At 36.8% G+C, this 22446-nt stretch overlaps 1 protein-coding gene across 1 annotated transcript; it reads right to left on the bottom strand.

Annotated features, from left to right (window-relative positions):
* Nucleotides 1-10700: 10700 nt before the first annotated feature.
* Nucleotides 10701-22059, bottom strand: LOC141389198 (FERRY endosomal RAB5 effector complex subunit 3). Its single transcript, XM_073960354.1, has 6 exons — nucleotides 22030-22059; nucleotides 21762-21960; nucleotides 17623-18328; nucleotides 16474-16615; nucleotides 15871-16406; nucleotides 10701-11134 (listed from the first exon to the last, which is right to left on the bottom strand). The coding sequence occupies exons 2-6, from the start codon at nucleotides 21940-21942 to the stop codon at nucleotides 11014-11016; spliced, it is 1686 nt and encodes a 561-aa protein (XP_073816455.1). The 5' UTR covers nucleotides 21943-21960; nucleotides 22030-22059; the 3' UTR covers nucleotides 10701-11013.
* Between the last annotated feature and the right edge of the window lie 387 nt (nucleotides 22060-22446).

The following is a 22446-nucleotide window of genomic DNA, read 5'->3' as shown; positions in this document are numbered from 1 at the left end:
TGAACGCTCCTACGATGTCGATGCAAACTGCGAGTGTATACAACTTCATTTCGAAGGTTATCTCTATGTCGAAGGTCACACTAGAGTGGTTTCATTGAAACTTTTACGGATTCCTTAATCGTGTTCCCCACAACAGCAACTTCATGATTTTACTCTAGTATGGACATCGACCAAGGAACCCTAGATTTCATGAAATTGTTTCAATGAAACCATATAGTGTGACCTAGGACTATATGGTGTACTACCTCATGTAATGCGGCTTCCACTGATCTATCTTTTACGTATGCATGTTGTTTGTATTTGAGCATATCGTTGGAGATGTTACTCTTTATCATGGTGTCGACCGTCAGTTCCATTGTTTTGAGCAAGAATGAAGTTAAACTTATCGGACGATAAGATTTTGGTATTGCATAACTTGACTTGCCGGGCTTGGGAATGAATACTACCCTTGCCTCTTGCAAGCATTGAAAATCTCGACCAGATTGAACGAAATGTAGTCCACTTCCCTTTGAAGTAAGACTGGGAAAATCTGGTCTGGTCCCGCTGATTTGTATAGTGAGAAGCTCATTATTGCTTCTTTAATCATCAAGTTGTCGATTTTTGGTGCTTTTTCTGATGCATAAGCTATCTCCATCGGTGACAATGTGTGTATGTTGTAGTGTTGGGCAATCTCGTTCATTGAGCGGATCGATATTTTTCATTCCGTTCACCAAAAAGATCCGGGTCGTTTACTTCGTTCGTTGGCTCTTTTTCGTTCAACAATACATTTGAATGTATGTATTCTTTTCTTTTGAAGTCGTTCGTTCTCTGCTGCATATGACTCCGTCGTTCTTTTCACCGAATCGTTCTTTTGATAATGTTCGGTCACGAATGACACAACTGTTGTGTTACTTGCTTGTTTGTGTGCTAATGGGGGTGATTTTGTTTCTGAACGTAGTGGTGGTGGTTTTGATATGAAAGAACCAGATGAACGAATGATAGAGTTGTGTCGTTCATGAACGAACCGGCTCAAAGGAACGATTCCGTGAAAAGAACGAACGGATTCGTATCCAGTTCATTCTTTTATTTCGTTCATTAGATCCCCGATGGACGAGTCAGCAGCACAAATTTCCACACAAAACAAACAATGATTCAGAGAGCTACTCTCGCTCAGTAACTCACCTCATTCAGTAGCACATATCGGTCATATCTTTCTTTTGCATCATTCGTTCATCTGGTTCTTTCATATCAAAACCACCACCACTACGTTCAGAAACAAAACCACCCCCATTAGCACACAAACAAGCAAGTAACACAACAGTTGTGTCATTCGTGAACGAACATTTTCAAAAGAACGATTCGGTGAAAAGAGCGACGGAGTCATATGCAACAGAGAACAAACGACTTCAAAAGAAAATAATACAGTCAAATGTATTGTTGAACGAAAAAGAGCCAACGAACGAAGTAAACGACCCGGATCTTTTTGGTGAACGGAATGAAAAAGATTGATCCGCTCAATGAACGAGATTGCCCAACACTAACGAATGATGCAATAGAAAGATATGACCGAGATGTGCTACTGAATGAGGTGAGTTACTGAGCGAGAGTAGCTCTCTGAATCATTGTTTCAAACAATGATTCAGAGAGCAATGATTGTTTTGTGTGGAAATTTGTGCTGCTTGCGCTAACGCAGCGTTTGTTTAGAGTTTGACTGCAAAACCAATGCTGCTAATTTTGTAAGCAGCAATGACTCGTCCATCGGGGATCTAAATGAACGATATAAAAGAATGAGCTGAATACGGATCCGTTCGTTCTTTTCACGGAATCGTTCCTTTGAGCCGGTTCGTTCATGAACGACGCAACTCTAGTATGTTTTGTACTCGACGGGAAGTGCGTTCTCATCAGAAAGCTAAGAGTTTCCCCGGTTGTTTCCATCTTTTTCCCCGTCTCATCAACCATAAGCTCGGGTTGTGAGTGAGTTTTAGATAGGAACTTTTTAATTTTAGAGACGTCATTTACGCTATCTACCTGTTCATAAAAAAGCTTCCAGGAGTTCCGTTTGGCGTTTCTTGTCATTTTGTATTCCTTTAGTTTTGTTTGGTAGTTGTCCCAGAATACAGCTGCTTTTTTACGTTTTGCCCTTTTGTAAAGTCTTCGGACCTCTTTGCCTTTGTTACGAATTTCCCCTGTCATCCAGGGTTTTTCGTAAGCAGATTTCCTCTCTCGAAGTGGACAACTTTCTTCGAAGGACCTTACTAGAGCCTCAGTTAGTTTATTGACATTTCTATCTATCAGACATGTCACAGATTCCGATCGGAATGGTTTCAATTCCGTAATTTCATTTCGATCGTTTTTGTTTTAGCTTCTTCAGATTCCGATCGATTTTGTAAGTGTTTTAAAGTGTTTTATTTCTAAGTGTTTTAAAGTGGCAAATTAAAAAATAAAAATACAATTCCTTTTGCAAAATCAAAAGTGGTTTCATTCCGAAAAAATTCTTCGTTTTTCGTTTTCTGAAGAAGCTAAATACGGAATTAATTCCACTTTCGATCGGTATTCGTTTCTGTGACATGCCTGTATATCTTCTTTGCTTATGCAAACCTCAACTTCTTGCCTTATGCTTGGTTTACATTTACGAAATCCACTCGATTTCAACTGTCAATTCCATTGGTTAAACGTCAAATGAAATCGCAAGGATTTCATATGTGATTTCATTTCACGTTTGAGCAATGGAATTGACAGTTGAAATCGAGTGAATTTCGTACATGTAAACCTAGCACTAGTCTATCTTTAACTTGTTTTCCGAATTTAGTCCAATTAGTTTTGGATTTATTTCGGAAAGTTATCGAATTCGGTGATGGCCTTGATGTTTTAAACCTAATATACCTATGGCCAGAGAAGGAGTGTTCCTTAGAAGCCCTCCATGCATGTACCTCGTTTATTACATTTTCTGAACATATTGTTACATCTAATACTTCCTCCCTAACTCTGTTAACAAAAGTTGGTGTATTTCCTATGCTAAAGGTTATCAGGTCGTTAGTATTCAAAAATGTGGTGAGAGTTAGCATCGCTACCTACTAGAACTTCGTTACCTGTTTGCTTGATTTTCCTCACCAGTTGCTGCAGCTGCGACGAAGGTGGTAATGTCGGCGAGTCGAACGGCAGGTAAATTGATGCTAGGTATATATTACCATTCCCTTGCTTCAACACTGTGACGTCCGAGGTTGACAACTCTGGGGAGAAAAGAAAGCATAAGTTTTTATGGCATATAATACAGGTCCTCGGTCGGTTTCCTGTATTAGCGTAAACGAGTTGGTAATTAATGTGGTTTAGTCCGGAAACCTTGTTCTTGACGGTCCAAGGTTCCTGGATTAAACCGATGTGTATATTACCTTTTGGGTCGATCATCGATAACAATTATCGTTGAGTGGCGTTGCCAGTTGTCAAAATTGATCCACGTATGGCAACTCTCAACTGAAGTTGCGAATCTCAGTTGACGAAGCGGCTGTTTTTCAGCAACCAACAATTTTCAGTTGCAGTGAACATTTTCGAAGAAAAAAGAAGTAAAATAGAAGGAAAAATAAACATTTTGTTAACAATTATTGATTCGTTGCATGATTAATTAATTGTGTGTATCAAACATATGGTGAAAATAACAGAAAACAACAGTTTGAAATATTAATTGATATATTGATTGCAAATCCAATGTGCACATGTGTTCCATCTATACAGCCAACTACACCAGGGAATTTCGTTTTTGAATAAAAATGGTTTTTATTATGTCTTTTTTCCTCCTCCGTCAACTTCGAAACGATCCAATTTTGGCACAATTTGTCCTCTATCAAGTGGACAACTTCCTTCAATACGCTCGACAATGTAGATTGACCCATGCAATTGTTGAAATCATTGCCATGGGACTTTTGGAAACTTCCGTCCGCAAAGAATCTCAACGCTGCGCACACTTTTAAAAGTGGGGGTATTGCTGTTCATCTGTAACTTACTTTGAAGTCATCCTTTAACGTTTCCACAATGTAAACTACGGCATCCTTTGGCAATCGAAAATACGCCTTAAACCTGAAATCATTTACTGATTATACAGATCTTTCCACATGAACATCAACTTACAGTGCAGATGGCAATTCCAATGGATTCGACTTGTCCCTCAAATTTCTTCTAATAGATGCAATGTCCTGTACATTTTCTTCATCATCAAAAAATAATTCCACCGAACTTATCATTTTTTGCAAATAAAACTTGACGATCCGAAGATTCAATGGCCAGGTTATATTCCAATCTTGGGTTGTTTTCCAAATTTGCTCGAAAACTCAGCCAAAATATTAAAATATTGTCCAGAATACACAAAAGAGTTATCCAAAGCGCAAATTATTTTTTAAATAGTTTTTTTTTTTGGCGAATAGAGTTCAAAAGTTTGAAAAAACACTGATCGATAACATGTTTATCGACCACCCAGTTGAGTTGACATTAATGGAACAACATTTCATCTCAGTCGCGCAGACAACTGACAACTCAACTCAAGTTAAGTGGCAATGCAAGATAGACCCATTTGTTTATTTTATCCATCAGGGCTTGAGTTGCCGTTTCGCTCCGATGGAGGTTTATCTGGATGACCTCAATCATTATTCATCCAGTAAGCGGTCTTCTTGGGAGTCGCTGATGGCTTCGACCCCCTCTTCGGAGTTGCTCGGTGGTTTGTCCTCCTTGCTGGGTTGGTGGACATCCTCTTCTTCTTCCCCGACTCGTGCCCTTCCAACTTTAAAGGTGACTGCATTACAGATGTAATACGCCTTGCCCTTTGTCTTTGTAAAGGCCTGCGTACATAAGCTGCCTTGCCTGCTTACCTTGCTTAGTCTTCTGCCAGACTATGAAAATTTTCTTGAAAATGTTTTGAGCTTGTGGGTAAGAAGGGAGAAAGGGAGATCCTTCACCTCCGCTCTCTCTGGCTAGTGAGAGGTCGTCAATTCGAACCACATGGAGAGTGTCATCCTCTTTCTCCTCCCTGTGGGCGACTTCCCACCTCTTCACTTCCAAGGTCTCATTTTGCTGCCCAAAGACCTCGAGCATGCGTTCTGTCTCGAACTTGCAGCCATACTCTTTGTCGTAAACCGTCGCTTTAGTCAGGTGAGGTATCTCGTCCTTCCTCACCAGCTTCAATTTGACGCCTTCCCAAGGAGTTGTCACACTGTTGATCACTTTCTCGAGAGCGGCCGGGTTCGCGTGCGGTCCCAAGTGGTATACTAAGAGGTCCCCTTTGAGCTCGCTGCTGACAATTTTTATTGGACCACTCTTTAAAATGTGTTCAAGTATTTTATCGCTGGTGCTCTTTAGATAATCTGCCGGATCCTGTACTGGTATCGATCACTGTTTACAACCTCTTGTCCCTGTAGTTCTTCCTGGCCACCTTGGCGTAAGTAGTTGGCGGCTCCGAACCAGTCTCTGCGCCCATCTTCCTCTTCTGGAAGGCCCTGGGCTTCTTATCAGAGGCCTTGGAACCTTCTTCGTGTCCGAGCACTCCTTTTGCGCCCTCCGTCGAAGGGTTCTTTTGGCAGTCTCCTTCGCATGGGTTTTGAGAGGAATTGCTTAGAGCATTTGATGGTGGGAAGCTCATTTCCTTCTTACTTGGTTTTGCGGTATTTTCTTCCTCTGGAGATCTGATCCTCTTCGCCGCTTCCGAAGAAGTGCCTCCACTTCTTCGGAAGCGGGGGAGGCCCGCTGTTCTTTATTTAGCTGTGCCTGGATCCTCCTGTACCTACGTCTCTGGGCTCCAGTCCACCGAACTTTTTTCTCCGTTGTAAGTTTAGATAGGCTTTCGCTTACCTCTTCTACCATCTTCTGGACCTCCTCGTTAACGGGCTTCTCCACAACGGTGGTGTTGATTTTGCAGCTGCTGTCTGATTTGGAGTCTGGGTCGCTCCCATCCTCGGATGGCTGGGTCCAGATTAAACTCACCCTACGCTTCCCCTTCTCCTCATCTTTCGGTTGCGTGCTTGTAGCAGTACCGTCGACCACATATGCCAAGGCACCCACATCTGTGGGAGATGTTTTGATTTGGTTGTATATAATTCTCATATACACATTCGACAGAACGTTGATATAAATGTCATGCATAATATTATGAGATTTGACAAAAACAACGCATGCCCATGTTTTGCCGAGTTTAACTAGAAAGACAACAACGTGAATGAGGATGCAGTATAACTAACCACCAACAACATAAGGAATAATTAAAAATCGTAACAAGACAGAAAAGAAAACAAAGGGGGATAATAAAACTCAAAAACAACAAATGAAAAAAAAAAACAAAACCCAAAGAATAATTCTATTCTTTTTTCATTTTTACTTTATACTTTAATCTTTTAAAGATTTTCCAGATGATTAATCTGCGATTCTTCCTCGGGATTCGCTTCCTAGACACAGTTACTTTATGTTGGGGATTCGCAGAAGATCCTCATCATCGCGAATCCCAGATTATCGTTAAGCGATTGAAAATTTAAAAAAGGTTGCAGGGTTAGTTCGTAGACCCAAGTATGTCTAGACGAAATTCGAACGAACGGGTCAACCGATTCGAACCAAATTTTGCATATCGTAACAATTTGCCCAAACTTAATTTAAGTTCGAAGATGGACCATATCGGTTCAAAGATGGGCCATATCGGACCACAAATGTTCAAAAATTTTCTGAAAAATGGTGTGAACGACAACTCTCAAAGTGAGCAATCCAATTGGTCCAAACCTTATAAAGATATAGATATAGATCGGGTTCGAATATTGGCAATATCGATCTACTCCTTCGGGCTTCTCCCAAAATTCTCAAAATACTGAAAAAGTTAAGTTTAAGAGCTTCTCCCGGATCGTTTTGAAATGTTTTTCAGTAGATTGTCCTTGAGGCCACCTTTTCGACGAAACAATTTTTTTCGGGTGCAAGTCTATACTTCCTGAGATAATGGCTTAAAAGCTCCAAGAAACCAATGTGACGGAAGACACCATTAAGGTAAAATAGAAACTTCATGTCGTCTCTCAAGCAGCCTGTTTCCTTAAACTCAGTTCTACTCTTGCTGGGGGGCTGCTTTCGATTGAGAATACATACTCACCAAATCCTGCACAAAGAAGTACTCGAGGTGATTTATCTCTAGGTGGAATAAATAAAAAAGCTCATCGTCCATGACAACGTGAAGAACGCGATCCGTCCATATGAGTGCGGGGTGCTTTATTGTTTGAGCTTTCCCACCTTCAATTTGAGCCCAGGCAACCTCATTTCTTTAGATTCATTCTTGAGGACCACGGTCTGATATTCAAAGGTCTCAAGGTGTTTATCATCACAGGGCATGCTCCACTTACCCAGATATAGCGTGCTTACAAAGTACTCCTCCTTGCATATAACCTTGTGGATTTCTAAGTCTCACCCTAGTATATACACTTTGATACGATCAAAATGTGCCTCATTGTATGTTGGACCTCAAGTATGTTTACGGAAATAAATTTCAGACAATATGGAGTCCGAACGGATCAACCAATTTGGTCTCATAATATTTTCACTAAGATCAAGTTCAAAGATGGTCCATATCGGCCCACTCATTCGGGTATCTTCCCCACAAAAGTTAAATTTTTTCCGTTATAATGATGCACACGATAACTCTGAAAGGGAATAATCGCTTTGGTCCAAACTTTGCATATCCTACTGTTGCTTGCAGACATATAGCGGTTATGTAGGTACCTCCCACAAAATTCGAAATTTTTTTCATACCAGTGCAGTCTTGTATCGTTTTAAATTTTTTGCAGAAAGTTGTCTCCACGGGCCATATTTCTCGTGGCTTTATACAGCTGGCAGCAAGTAAAATGACTAATGAGCACGATAACTGACGAATTAAGTGTTCAATGTGGCCGAAAGTTGGCACATCGTGAATTTTTCCAAAAGTCTATATAGGACAACACTTTTGTACACCCGAGTTTATTTTTCCATATGCATTCCATGTTCGAAGATGGTCTATATCAGGCTAAGTTTGGATAGCCCCCATATAAAAGTACCTCCCGATTTTAGGCATTTTGAGGAGTTAAGCTATATTTTTTAACCGAACTGCTGTGATTTGATATTTGAGGTTTTTAGCGGTCACAACACTTTTCGACCAAAAATTGTCTATATAATGTTTTGCGTGCCACCTTGGTGCAATGGTATGCACTCCCGCCTTGCGCGCAGAAGGTCGTGGGCTCGATTCCCCGGCCAGGCAACATCAAAAAATTTTTCAACGGTGGCAAAATATCCCTCAGTAATGTTGGCGACATTTCCTGCAATCCCACGGCAGCGGGTTCTTACGTACCGGATTGACCCGAAACCAAAAGTGTTTCGGCCAGCGGCTGCCAAACCAGCATTATATGCTACTACAACAACAACAACATTTCCTGAGTATTTCAGCCTTGAAAAACTTCTCGACAAGTGGTGTCTTAAGACACGCCGTTCGGACTCGGCAATAAACAGTAGGTCCCTTATCATTGAGCTAATATGAATCGGGGTGCACTCATTGATATGAGAGAAGTCTCCCTTGTCCCGTATGGGATGTTTGTGGATATGTGTTATAGGTGTGTATTTTTAACGCATTTTTATTACATTTCGGAAGTCTGCCAATGTGTCTTGGTTGAGGGTATAATAATATTTCGGCCCGGCATAACTTAACACTTTTCTACTTGTTATGATTATTTTCATGTGTTACAATATGTTTGCATAGTAACAGAGCACGGTGCTCTTGAAACAATTTTAAATGGAAGGTGCTTACACCTCGAAAGTTTTTACGGATTCTGAAACTACAATGTTTATAGATGAGAACAATCAAAAAACAAAAAAAATCGCCGGAGCGCTTTTTAAATAAATCGCGATTTAAGTTGACATTTTTAGGAGTTGTGTAGGTTTTCGCGATTTTTCTTAGAAACCGCAATTCCTATCAAATTAGAACTAAAACAAATGTTGTAACCATAAAAATTCTCTACAAGATTGACCTTTATGGTATTCTCGTCGGTTTTACCATTTTTGAGATATAGGAGTTCAAATTGGGACAATTCAAATTCAATTCAATTCTGTATCGTCTCCTTATAAAACAATGTCATGACTGCAATTTCTCGACATAAACTTATATATGTAAAAAAATGGTACAACCTAGGAAAAATTACCTAAGCCAGTCTTGTAGAGAATTTTCAAAGCTATAAGATTTTCTCAGGTCCCATGCCGGTAAGACTTGCCGTATACAAGCAAAATCGCGAAACCCTAACAGAAAAACCTAAAAATGTAAAGTGAGCTTCTTCATCTCAGTAATGGTACAGACTGGGAAAAAATGATAAACGTCAATCCTCTAGAGAATTTTCACAGTTACAACATTTTCTTTAGCTCCATTTCGATTGGACCTGCGGTTTCCAAGAAAAATCGTGAAAACCTAAAAAACACCTAAAAATGTGAATTTTGACCGCGATTTATTTAAAAATCCCTACAGCGATTTTTTCTTGTTTTTGGATTTTTCTCATCTATGAACAATGCTGTTTCAGAATTCACAAAAACTTTCCCTGTGTAAGCGGTTTTCATCAAAAGTTAGTTAAACCATAAGGGTTGATCTTGTAGAGAATTTTCATAGCTACATAATTTTCCTTAGTCCCATTTTGATAGGACTTGCGGTTTCTATGCAAAATCGTGAAAACCTAAACAACCCCTAAAAATTTCAACTTAAATCGCGATTTATTGAAAAAGCGCTCCGGCGATTTTTTTTGTTTTTTGATTGTTCTCATCTATAAACATTGTAGTTTCAGAATCCGCAAAAACTTCCGAGGTGTAAGCACCTTCCATTTAAAATTGTTTCAAGAGCACCGTGAGAGGATACTAGGGAGGGAGCTATATTAATGAAAAGTTAGGTAATATAATATAGGTTTCTGTATTTGATCCAATTCAAACAGGTAAGTAATATTAATATTCCCGCTAAAATTGTACAAGTATTTTAAATAGAAAACTTCAATTTTTACAAAACAAACAAGTGAACGATATTCGCCAGACTTGGTTAATGTATTAAATTTTACTGGCTGTTTACACTTTCTATATCTATGATTTTATATTTTCTGGAAACTGGTAATTATTTCCTCTTTTATATTAAAATATCTATTTAAACCAAGATTACACCCAAACACAAACACCTCATCTGACATACAAAACGTATTTCAATTCCTTTTTGACCAATATTACAAACAAACTAAGGTATAAAATACTTCAAATAATTAAGAAAACAAACATCTGCATTAAATACAGACAAAATTATATTTTGCGAAGCACTTTATATATATAAAAAATATATATTATTTTTCTTTAAAAAGAAACAAAATAAGCGACAACAAGCGGACTCATGATCATGATTACCAAACAAAATAGACTTATTTTATAGAATATTTTTTCTCTCTACGGCATGAAAAAAACTTAAATCTATACAATATTTATGTGGATAATTGAACAGACATAAAGGAAACCATAAATCCCAAAAAATATTTAAAAAATAATACGTAAAGAAATGAATGGAATTTATCACATCATTTCTGTTCTATTAAAGTAGATTGAAATTGCAATTATTAAATAAAAAGATGTATAAATTTAATCTTGTTAAAAACTTAAAATAAAAATGATGATATTGAAATTTAATTATGTTTACCTGTGAATTAATAAAACCCCGAAAAAAAGAATGGAACTGCATTTGGCATTATTATTCGTTAAATAGTAACGTACATATACAATACATATATAATTGAACAACAGAATTATATTCATTAATTACATTTAAAAAAAGCGCTAATGAACGAACAAAATTTACAGGAATTTTTGATTGTGAATGTGTTGTAGAGTTTTTTTCTGAGAATCAGATATAACATTTGCAAGAATACAAAGAAATGCAAAATAAAAAAAGAAAATGAAAAGATAAACCATATACATAGTACATATATAAATACATATAAACATTTTCGAGTTTAAATAAACCAACATTAAAAATTGCATTGTCTTAATTTATTTGGAATTATCAACTAATATTTTAGGATTGGCTACACGAAAAACATTGGGAACCATACTGGCTAATGTGTTGAATAGCTCTTCGGATATATCATGTGGTAATAGCAATTGCAGAGTGCTGAAAAAAATAGAACAAAAATATGAGGTGTTAGTTAAAGAGAGTAGGAGGTAATTTAAAAGTTTTGGGTTTCAGTATCAATAAAATATATTCTAGAAATATCGTTTCTGAAACCATATGGACAGGTGTGAACTTAGTACAGTTTTTTTTACTTAATGTAACAAATAAAAAAGTAACAGTGACTTTGCCGACAGAGGTATGACCTCCGCCAGTGCGACTTAAAACTTCTATCCATGGACACATCGAATACCGGCTGCACAACCAAAATTCCTTTTCGCAAAAATCTATATATATAAAAATGGTGTAAAAAATGTATAGTAATCCATAAAATGAGAACGGCTAGGCCGATTTCTGTAAAATTTTTTGTCAGTTATTCGTATTTTCGAGGAGAAGGTCTTTACGGAAGAAAATTTTGGAAAATCTCTCTGGAAAAGTCGGAAAATTGGAAAAATCGAAAATTGAGTTTTTGTATGAAATTTTATTCCTTAATAGCGAGACGAAGTTCGCCGGGTCCGCTAGTTATTTATATAGGAGATATTCCGAAACGTTGAAGATATTTATTTATTTATTTTAGCAATGCCTAGGTTTTGCTACCAAATTTGATTTGGATAAAAGGGCAAATACGTTGTGGAGGAGGAACCTGTAGGAATGGACCGACATTATATATATTTTGGATTTGATCATATTTTGGGAGTGATTCCTTCCGATAGATATCACAAGTCATTTCAGTTGGTCACAGTAGGATTTAGAAGAGACGACCTAGTGGTATATAAGAAGACCTTGTGGTTGTCTATAGTAAGACCTTGTGGACTTCAATAAGAAGAACTTGAGGTCTTCTATAAGAAGAGCTTGTGTTCGTCTATAAGAAGATCTTTTGGTCTTTTATAAGAAGACTTTTTGGTCTTTTATAAGAAGACGTTGTTGTCTTGTGTAAGAAGATCTTGTGGTTCTCTATAAGAGAACATGTGGTCTTCTATAAGAAGAGAACATGTGGTCTTCTATAAGAAGAGAACATGTGGTCTTCTATAAGAAGAGCTTGTGGTCGTCTATTAGAAGACCTTTTGGTCTTCTATAAGAAGATCTTGTGGTCTTCTATAAGAAGAACCTGTAGTCTTCTAAAAGAAGAACTTGTGATCTTCTATACAAAGAACTTGTGGTCTTCTATACAAAGACCTTGTGGTCTTCTATAAGAAGATCTTGTGGTCTTCTATAAGAAGACCTTGTGGTCTTCTATAAGAAGACCTTGTGGTCTTCTATAAGAAGACCTTGTGGTCTTCTATAAGAAGACCTTGTGGTCTTCTATAAGAAGATCTTGTGGTCTTCTATAAGAAGACCTTGTGGTCTTCTATAAGAAGATCTTGTGGTCTTCTATAAGAAGACCTTGTGGTCTTCTAAAAGAAGATCTTGTGGTCTTCTATAAGAAGACCTTGAGATCTTCTATAAGAAGAGCTTGTGTTCGTCTATAAGAAGACCTTTTGGTCTTTTATAAGAAGACTTTTTGGTCTTTTATAAGAAGACGTTGTTGTCTTGTGTAAGAAGATCTTGTGGTTCTCTATAAGAGAACATGTGGTCTTCTATAAGAAGAGAACATGTGGTCTTCTATAAGAAGAGAACATGTGGTCTTCTATAAGAAGAGCTTGTGGTCGTCTATTAGAAGACCTTTTGGTCTTCTATAAGAAGATCTTGTGGTCTTCTATAAGAAGAACCTGTGGTCTTCTAAAAGAAGAACTTGTGATCTTCTATACAAAGAACTTGTGGTCTTCTATACAAAGAACTTGTGGTCTTCTATAAAAGTACATTGTGGTCTACTATAAGAAGACCTTGTGGTCTTCTATAAGAAGACTTTGTGGTCTTCTAAAAGAAGACCTTGTGTTCTTCTATAAGAAGACCTTGTGTCTTCTATAAGAAGACCTTGTGTTGTGTGGTCTTCTAAAAGAAGAACTTGTGATCTTCTATACAAATAACTTGTGATCTTCTATACAAATAACTTGTGGTCTTCTATAAGAAGACCTTGTGGTCTTCTATAAGAAGATCTTGTGGTCTTCTATAGGAAGACCTTGTGGTCTTCTATAAGAAGACCTTGTGGTCTTCTATAAGAAGATCTTGTGGTCTTCTATAAGAAGACCTTGTGGTCTTCTATAAGAAGACCTTGTGGTCTTCTATAAGAAGACCTTGTGGTCTTCTGTAAGAAGACCTTGTGGTCTTCTGTAAGAAGACCTTGTGGTCTTCTATAAGAAGACCTTGTGGTATTATATAAGAAGACCTTGTGGTATTATATAAGAGCTTGTGGTCTTCTATAGTTGGACATTGTGGTCTTCTATAGTTGGACCTTGTGGTCTTCTATAGGAAGACCTTGTGCTCTTTTATAAAAAGACCTAGTGGTCTTCAATAAGAAGACTTTGTGGCGTTCTATATGAAGATCTTGCCGTCTTCTCCAAGAAGACCTTGTGGTCTTCTGTATGAAGACCTTGCCGTAGTCTCCAAGAAGACCTTTTAGTCACCTATATTTGGCAGGTACCAAAAGATGTTGTCCGATATAGATAGACCCTCTAGGTTCTTGATGTATGTATGTACTTTTGGAAGAAATATTGCGATGGGAAAAGTTTTGGCCAAATCTATTACCCCCGTCGAGATTTATAGTGCGGTATTTTGTGTGAGAGGTGCACGAAGGAGCGTACCGATATGGCTCATCTTCGAACTTGTTCAAGTTTGGCCAAAATATTACGAAGTCCAAATTTTGAATCGAATATGTTGATCCGTTCGAGTGTTAGCCAACTGGATGGACGGATAGATCTAAATCGAATCTAAAATGTTTGAAATGAATTTTGTCCAAACATACTTAGGGTTTAAAACATTTATTTTGACGAGGCACGTATGAAAGTTTGCTCGTCTCGTTAGTCTGAAGGTGGACTTATACAGGGCAATCATGAATAAAAATTCCTTGAGGAATTTGTTCCCTTTCCCCAATTATACAATTTTTCCCATATTTATGTCCAACAAGTAAAAAATATCAGTCGGCTTTGCCGACAGAGATATACCCTCAGCCTGTGTATATTGAAACAATATTTTCTCAAAATCAGTATGTATTTAGGGGGTTTTAAAAATTTTGAGCGTTTGAACCGACAAAAATGTTGATTAGGATTGAATGTCAAAAGTTTTGCGGAGGAGATACTAAAAGGAATGGATCGACATTGACCGTTATGGAAGTGGATCTCCAGCCACAACATATGGTGCCATAAGGGGTTTTCACACTCTTCGGGCTGTTTGCTCAAGAAGTATGGACTTGCCCTAAAAAAACTTTTACCATCGTAATTGAAGCAACGAATGCAAGTTGCTTCAACAAAAATTAAAGTGATTCGATATTAGGTCTTAATGTGAACTTATCCGAAATTTTGTGTGGGAGGTACCGGATGGAGTGGACAAATATAGTCCATATTTGAACCTGATCTATATCTGGTAGATATATTAGGATGTGTAAAGTATAGACAAAGTCGGCCACTCGCTTCAAGAGTTACCGTACGAAAAATTTTTCCGAACATTTTTGAACTTTTGTGGGGGAGGTACCTGAAGGAGTGGACCGATATGGCTTATCTTCAAACTTAAACTATGTTTGGACAAAATATTTCTAAGGCCATATTTTGGACCGAATCGGCAGATCCGTTCGAGAGTTATCTTGCGATCCAACCACTCACACGGTGTCATAGGGTTTTTTTGCAACTTTCATGCTATTATCCCAGGAAGTATGGACTTGCCCCTGATGAAACTTGTACCGTCGTATGGAGGGCAGTGAATACAAGTTGCTAAAACAAAAATCAAAGCGATTCGAGAGATGGCCATAAACTGAACTTTTCCGAAATTTTGTGTGGGAGTAAACCGAAGGAGTGGACCTATTGAGACCATATTGGAACCTTATATTACTCTGGTAGAAAGTTTACGCTATACAAAGTATGGACCAAATCGGTCACTCCCTTCAAGAGTTATCGTGCGCACAAACTTTCCGAACATTTTTGAACTTTTGTGGGGGAGGTACCGGAAGGACTGGACCGATGTAGCTCATCTTCGAACTTAAACTAAGTTTGGGCAAAATATTACGAAAGCCAAAATTTGAACCGAATCGGTTCATCCGTTCGAGAGTTAACGTGCGCTCCAGCCAGCAGGACAGACAGACAGACGGACGGACATGGCTAGATCGACTCCAAATTGTCTGAAACACATTTCGTCCAAACATACTTGGGGTCTAAAACCATTATTTCGATGAGGCACATTTTCATCGTATCAAAGTGTATATACCCTCCTTAGCCTAAAGGCTGAGGGTATAAAAAGGGGATATTTTTGTCATTTCGTCGAGAATATTACATAATTTATTGATTTTATTTATTTAGTAGTTTTCATCGTTTTAAAATATTGATTTTAAAACGATTTTATTTTTTCAAATTATTTTCCGAGCGAAAATTTTCGAGGGAAATATTCATGATTGCCCTAATAGTAAAATTTTGAGATATTTCAAAGGGATGCCAATTACACGGTTCTTCACGCTGGCATCCTTTTTATTTTGTGAAGATGGTACTACGAACAATGACGCCGGTACGGACCACGGGCATAAAAATAACCAATGTAAATTAACCAATGTTATTTTGGATAAGAAACTGAAATACCGGTAGCAGCAAGTTTTCAAACCTAACTCTATCCTGCATCCGAACTTCGCTCATATGAGTACACAACCATTAAACACTCACCTCAATTCAGCGCCACCCCATGATGCTGATTCTATCATAAATCCTTTGGCACATTTAAACACCAATTCGGCGCGACGCATACACCATTGCACTGTCATATCTTCGGACATTTCATGTCTCAATAATGCTGGTATAGTAAGTGTTGTAACATCATGGCGACTTGCTGTTTTTAGGATATTACGCAAACCCAATATGACTGGATGACGTGAGTTAATTTCACTTGGAGAATTTATTGGCTCGTCCGATATTAAATGGAATATAACATGAGACTGAGACAGATTGGAATGTTTTGTTATAAAGAAATCACCAGTTTTTAATTTTGCACTAGTTTTCACCGGCGAATTACTGGCACTACTTTGTACAGACTGATTTATGACACCACCACCAATGCCGCCACCATCATTTCCTCCCCCCTCTGTACTACCAATACTAACATCAGTACTAGCTGTACTTAAACTTTTAGTACTAGGGGTGGATGATGAGCTGAGATTCAATTGACGTATTTGTTCTTGGATTTTCTCGAGTTGCTGATCAATCTGAAAATAAATATTATTTCAATTATATTATTGTTTATTTAAGTTCAAAGATTTGAGATATTTTTACCTGATTAAAATGAAATTCTGTCGACATATTTGCATTTTTGATTATGTCCTTGTTAGCTTGTGCCTGAACCGAAGGTGTTAAAACAACAACGCCACACAGAGAACTGGAATAAAGTCCCAATGCCATATTTAGCCCATTTAAACTGGAATAAATAGAAAAGAAAAATACTGGAATAAATAAAGTTAAAAAGAGTCTACATATGTATATCGGATATATAGGATTTCTGAGGGGCTTCAGAAATGAATTACGTCCTTCGAATCGAAATTACAATAAATAACTGGGGTTAAAAATTACGATATTTTTACGAACAATGCCAAGGAAAAGACAAACTGTTGCAAACACGACTACAAGACAACCTTTTGTGCAAATTATCACCAACGTATCTCAATTGGCTTGGAATTTGTTAACGATATCATTTATAGGGAAATAACTGTTGTATACATTTCAGATTTTCTTTTGCGATAGCTGGGAGAGTATCATGAGATTAGAATCAGATTAGGATCCTCTGTGTTCAAGACTGATGGAGCAAGTTTAATTTAGTGGCTGAATTTGAAACTTTTTCCACGGAAAGTTTTCAAAAATTAATTTTTTTTAAATAGCAGGCCTTCGGCCGGGATTTAAGGAATATATATTGGCGTAATCTGCATTGACCTACATGTGGACAAAATTTCATAATTTTCTGAGTCCAGCCACTAAGTTCATCTTGGAAACGGCAAGTCCTATCGAAATGGGACTACAAAAATATTGTAGAGAATTTCCACTGCTACAACATTTTCTTTAGTCCCATTTCGACAGGACTTGCCTTTCATAAGCAAAATCCTGAAAACCTAAAAAGGTTTAACTTCTATGTTTCAAAAAATGGTAATTTTTTAATTTTTCTCATCTATGGACATTGCAGTTTCAGAATCCGCAAAAACTTCCTAGGTGTAAGCACCTTTAATTTAAAGTTAGTTCAGGCGCTCCGTGATTTATTATTAAAATACCTTCCAAGCCCATTTCTGTGGAATATTAGACTTCTCAAAAAATTGAATATAAATCCCATTCTTTGTGAATCAAAACTAAAAATTTAAATATACCTTATCTCAACATTTTCGTTTTTTCTCCCTGATGTTCTAATTGCACATACCATAACACCTGATATGAACTTACCTTTCATCGGCATGCAGTGGACTACATAGATCATTAACATTAGCGCTCAATATACGAATATTATGCATGTGTTTCAGTTGTGACCCCAAATGTATGGTAAAACTTTCTTCCATCGATGGTTGTTGCGATATAAACATCGATGAACGATTACCCAGTGGTGTTGAGACTGGACTCGATTGAAATAGTTCACTAACTTGACTCGTAATCCATTGACGATACTCGTTCTTTTGATGACCAATTTTTGCCTCCAATTCTGATTCATAACGTTTACGTACAAAATTCTGTGTAGAATATTGTTGGGCCAGTAGATTATTGATATCCTCTGGAGTTGTTGTAATATCAAGTTGATTAATTTTTGATTCCATCTCCTCTTGTTGTGAATTATTGAGAGTTTCAACTTCTTTATCCATTTCTTTAGTAATGCTCGCGATAACTTTGGCATAAGCTCGTTCTTTTTTTAGTATTTCTTCTAATTGTGAGGAGTGTACCAGACGATGAAAGCTCTGGGCAAATATATCCTCATCGGTTGGTCCTATTCGATCGGCAAATTGTATAAGTTCTTCTTTGTAATGCCGTTCGGTGTCTCGTATGATTTCTTCCACATCAATATCATTGTTCCGCACCCTCTCCAATAGTTCTTCAGCATATTCGTCACGAAATTTTTGATTTTCCACATCAATAAATTTCTTTAAAGCCACTTTAATACCTAAAAAATTGTTTTAGACAAAATATACAAATCTACGATGTTGGATTATAACACTAATAACACTGAAAACAATCAGGGCAATCACGAATAAAAATTCCGTGCGGAATTTTTCCCTTTCCCCAATTTCAGATTTTTTTATTTCTATATTTATCTCCCAAAAGAGACTATTTTTGTCGATTCAGCGAGAATATTGCATAATTAAGTGATTTTAGCAGTGTCCAACGTTTTAAAAAATTGATTTTAAAAGAATTTCACTTTTTAAAAATATATTCCATGCGGAAAATTCCGAGGGAAATATTCATGATTGCCCTGAACATGATACAATAATTGTAATAATTGTAATAATAATAATAATAATAATAATTGCTGTGTTCCAGAACCTGCAAGAAGCTACTATTTTTTACTACGATAACATTTTTTCCTTTATGTTATCGAAAAAAATAGTAAAAATTAGTAGATTCTTGCAGTACTTGAACAGACCAAATAATTGTAATAATTGTATCATGGCCCTGAATAACTGAATAAAGGCTTTACCTAATTAATTGCGTGTTGCGTGTGCGTTCAAAAAAACAAAAACAAAATACATGTATTTGTTTTTGTTTTCAATTCGAAATACATGTATGTATTTTGTTTTTGTTTTTTCGTACGCACACGCAATTAATTAGGTAAAGCCTTTATAACATTGACAGCTTTGGAAACGCACATTTTTTTTATTCAAACAAACAAGTTAAGCGCCCCATACACTATAAAATTTTGATGTCAACGTTTGTAGTAGTATGTGTACATTTTTCAAAATATGAGAATGTGTTTGTGTATTTTATGGATTCCCCCCATACCAAGTGCGGATATTATTCGAATGTCCGGCAAAACTTTCGAAAACGATATCACTGTCAAAGGATTGGCAAATGTTTTTCGGGTGTACACAAGCACTGAATAATTATTAGTGTGATGCCTCAGCATCCAACAGACAGCCGCAGCTCGTCTGTTTAAAAAGGTTGAGAAGAAAAAAACACCAACCGGACGGTTCGAATGCTATTTCGATTCTTCCTCCAAAGTCCTTTCGATTACCTTAACTATTATAGCTCTTGCCTCATGATTTATAGGTTTAAATACTTCAGGCTTCAGCAGACATTCTGCATTATTTGTTATTTGCCCGGCCAAGCGTTTATTCTCCAAAGGCTGCAATTTAACTTCTACTTCTCCAACTATGGGATAAACATAATGTTCATTTATTTTTGTCACCGACGTTGATTCTTCCTTTAGTCGCTCAGTCAATTGCTCCTCTTTCAAACGTTGCTCTGACTGAACTTCTTGTTCAACTTCGAGTTCTTTTTCTTCTTCGATGACCTTGTTTTCTTCACCAATTCCCTCATTTTCAAGTGGACTGTCCATCGAGGAATTCTCTCCACAGTGAGAGCTTGCCGGGGCCAACAAAAATATAGAGGACGATGTAAGCATATCGAATACGCTCATCAGTGTTTTCTTATGCACCGCCTCAACACGGTTCATTTTGAAAGCCAAATCTTCCGCCTCGTGGATATCAGCTTTTTCTGGGAGCCACTGTTTGAGCTTGTCATACATCTCCCTCAGTGTTGTCATCCAGCCTCCGGCTACAGCTGCGTCCATGTTGTCCAATTTATTTCCAACATAGTCACATCTATGCATTAAAATGTCCGCTTCCCCGAAAAACGTATTATAGTTGGTATTTTTTTCTTTTGCAGATTCATCGAAAACCCACTTTCCACACTCCTTGTCGAAGTAAGGAAAGTCAAATCGTAGAGAACGTACTATGATCTTATAATTTTTTTCAATAAGCACGTTGTTCTATTGTTCATCAAAAGTTTAAAAACGATATCATTTTCGAACGTTTTTTCTTACAAGAAAAATTGTTTCGAGAAACTTTTTTTACTTCGGAATTTTTTTTACGTTTTAAAAAATAGTTTTATGTAGTTCGTGAAAAATTCCCATTTGCTTTTTTCAAATATTTTCGATATAAATGCTACTTATAATATTAACAAGAAGTGATGATAAACACAACATATAGCTTGGTTACAAATACAAGACAACAATGTTTATAAACTGTTACACGCATTGAATCGCAAACATTACAAAGAAGAAAAGGTATATAACAGGAAAATCAAGAGACGTCAGATAAAGTTAAACATGTCATAAAATCGAAACTCCGCCAAAAATGTTTGTTCGGCACTATCGTAAAAACTATCATCTTTCGTTCGCTAATAATATTATTAACGACATTCGAATTCGAAGGTTTTCCTGTCACAAACTGAGCAACGAAAGAATCGTTTTTAATTCGAAAACGGATCGTTTGCGATAGCAATGGTATGGGGGGTTTCAAAATGAAACCCAATCAATCCGATGAATATGGTTTATTTTCAAAATTGTCAAAAAGAAATTTTGAAAAAGAAAACATTGTGTTTGGTATGAAATAAAAAAAATAAGTTCATTCGTTTTTTAGAGGAAAATTTGAAGATTTCGGTTGCAGATTGAAGGCTGATTGAATGCTTTGCTACGAGGGCAGTTCGGAAACTTCTTAGCCTATCAATGAAAGAGAATAGTAAGTTTTTCAAAAATATTTTTATTTTTCAATATAATCTCCTGAAACTTCAATACACTTAGTCCAACGCTTTTCTAGCAATTCTATCCCTTGATTAAAATAGTTTTCCTCAAGGTCTTCAAAATAGTGGTTTGCAACTGTAATTGCATCTTCATTTGAGGTAAAACGCTTGCCAGCAAGGCATTTTTTAGAGTTGGGAACAAGTAAAGGTCACTGGGAGCTAAATCAGGAGAATAAGGTGGGTGGTCAAGCAACTCGTACTTTAATTCGTTGATTTTAGCCATTGTTAAAATACTCTTGTGCGCTGGTGCGTTGTCTTGATGAAAAATTATTTTTTTGTGTTGTAAGCCTAGACGTTTTTCTCGAATTTGTACATTTAATTGATCCAAAAGGTTGCAATAGTACTCTGAATTTATTGTTTTACCCTTTTGCAGATAGTCAATCAATAAAATACCTTTGAAGTCCCAAAAAACCGTTGCCATAACCTTACCAGCCGATTGAATTGTTTTTGCCTTCTTTGGGGCACTTCCTCAAGCTTCAGTCAATTGTTTGGATTGTTCTTTTGTCTCTGGAGTATAGTAGTGGATGGAAGTCTCATCAACAGTTATGAAACGACGCTTAGAATCCATTTTATTTCGCTTAAAACGATCCAAACAAGCTTGAGAAATGTTCATTATTATGCGTTTTTGGTCGACTGTTAACAAATGCGGCACCCATCTTGCAGAAAGCTTTTTCATCTGTAGTTCTTCATGCAAAATTAAATGGACTCGATCATTTGAGATGCCCATGATACGTACCCCGGACACTAAATTCGATATCTTATATTGGCCTATTTATAAAAATTATTATTATACTCACCAGCATTTTCATCCAACAATCTCATCATCGGGTCCATTCTCGACAAGATTTGAGTAACCAATTCGTCTAAGCAATCATCGTAAGGTATACGTATTTCCAAAGATACCTCCTTCTGTGAACCTTCATGATCCCTGTAATCATAACTGAATTGCTTAGTAGTTGTTTTCTCAACATCCAGCATTATGAATGAAAACAATGCCTGTTAAAAGAATTATTTAAAAATATTTATATATAAACGCCTCCCAATAGTATATATGTAGTATTATACTGTTTATATTTTTGGAGGAATATGTTCAGTGAAGAAACATATGTACATATGTTGAAACATATGTTACCAGGGTACTATAGTCTTTGTGTTGTGCATTGTTAGAAAGAGCAAACCAAAGCATATTTATATAAGGTAGAAGTGAAAATCAGCTGTGTTCCTACTTTTTTGCATGGTTTAATAAGAAAGGTTAGCCAAAGCTTTATGTCAATTTAAATTTTTTCATTCGAGTATGCCTAAAACTTCAAAACAATATAAACAAACTGTGTATGTATGTGTGGTGTTTGAATAATATGCCAAACAATTTTAAAAACAATCGAATTCAATGATTTTTAAAATTGTTTTTAAACCATTTGTATGGAAGAAATTGGTGAGATTTGCATTGAAACAATCGGTTTATCATATTTACAACTCGATTAT

The sequence above is a fragment of the Musca autumnalis genome, unplaced genomic scaffold (genome assembly GCF_047663935.1).
Source record: "Musca autumnalis isolate F117 unplaced genomic scaffold, ASM4766393v1 scaffold_1, whole genome shotgun sequence".
Taxonomy (NCBI): Eukaryota; Metazoa; Arthropoda; class Insecta; order Diptera; family Muscidae; genus Musca; species Musca autumnalis.
Note: the sequence above shows the minus strand (reverse complement) of the source record. Positions and strands in the feature narration are given on the sequence as shown.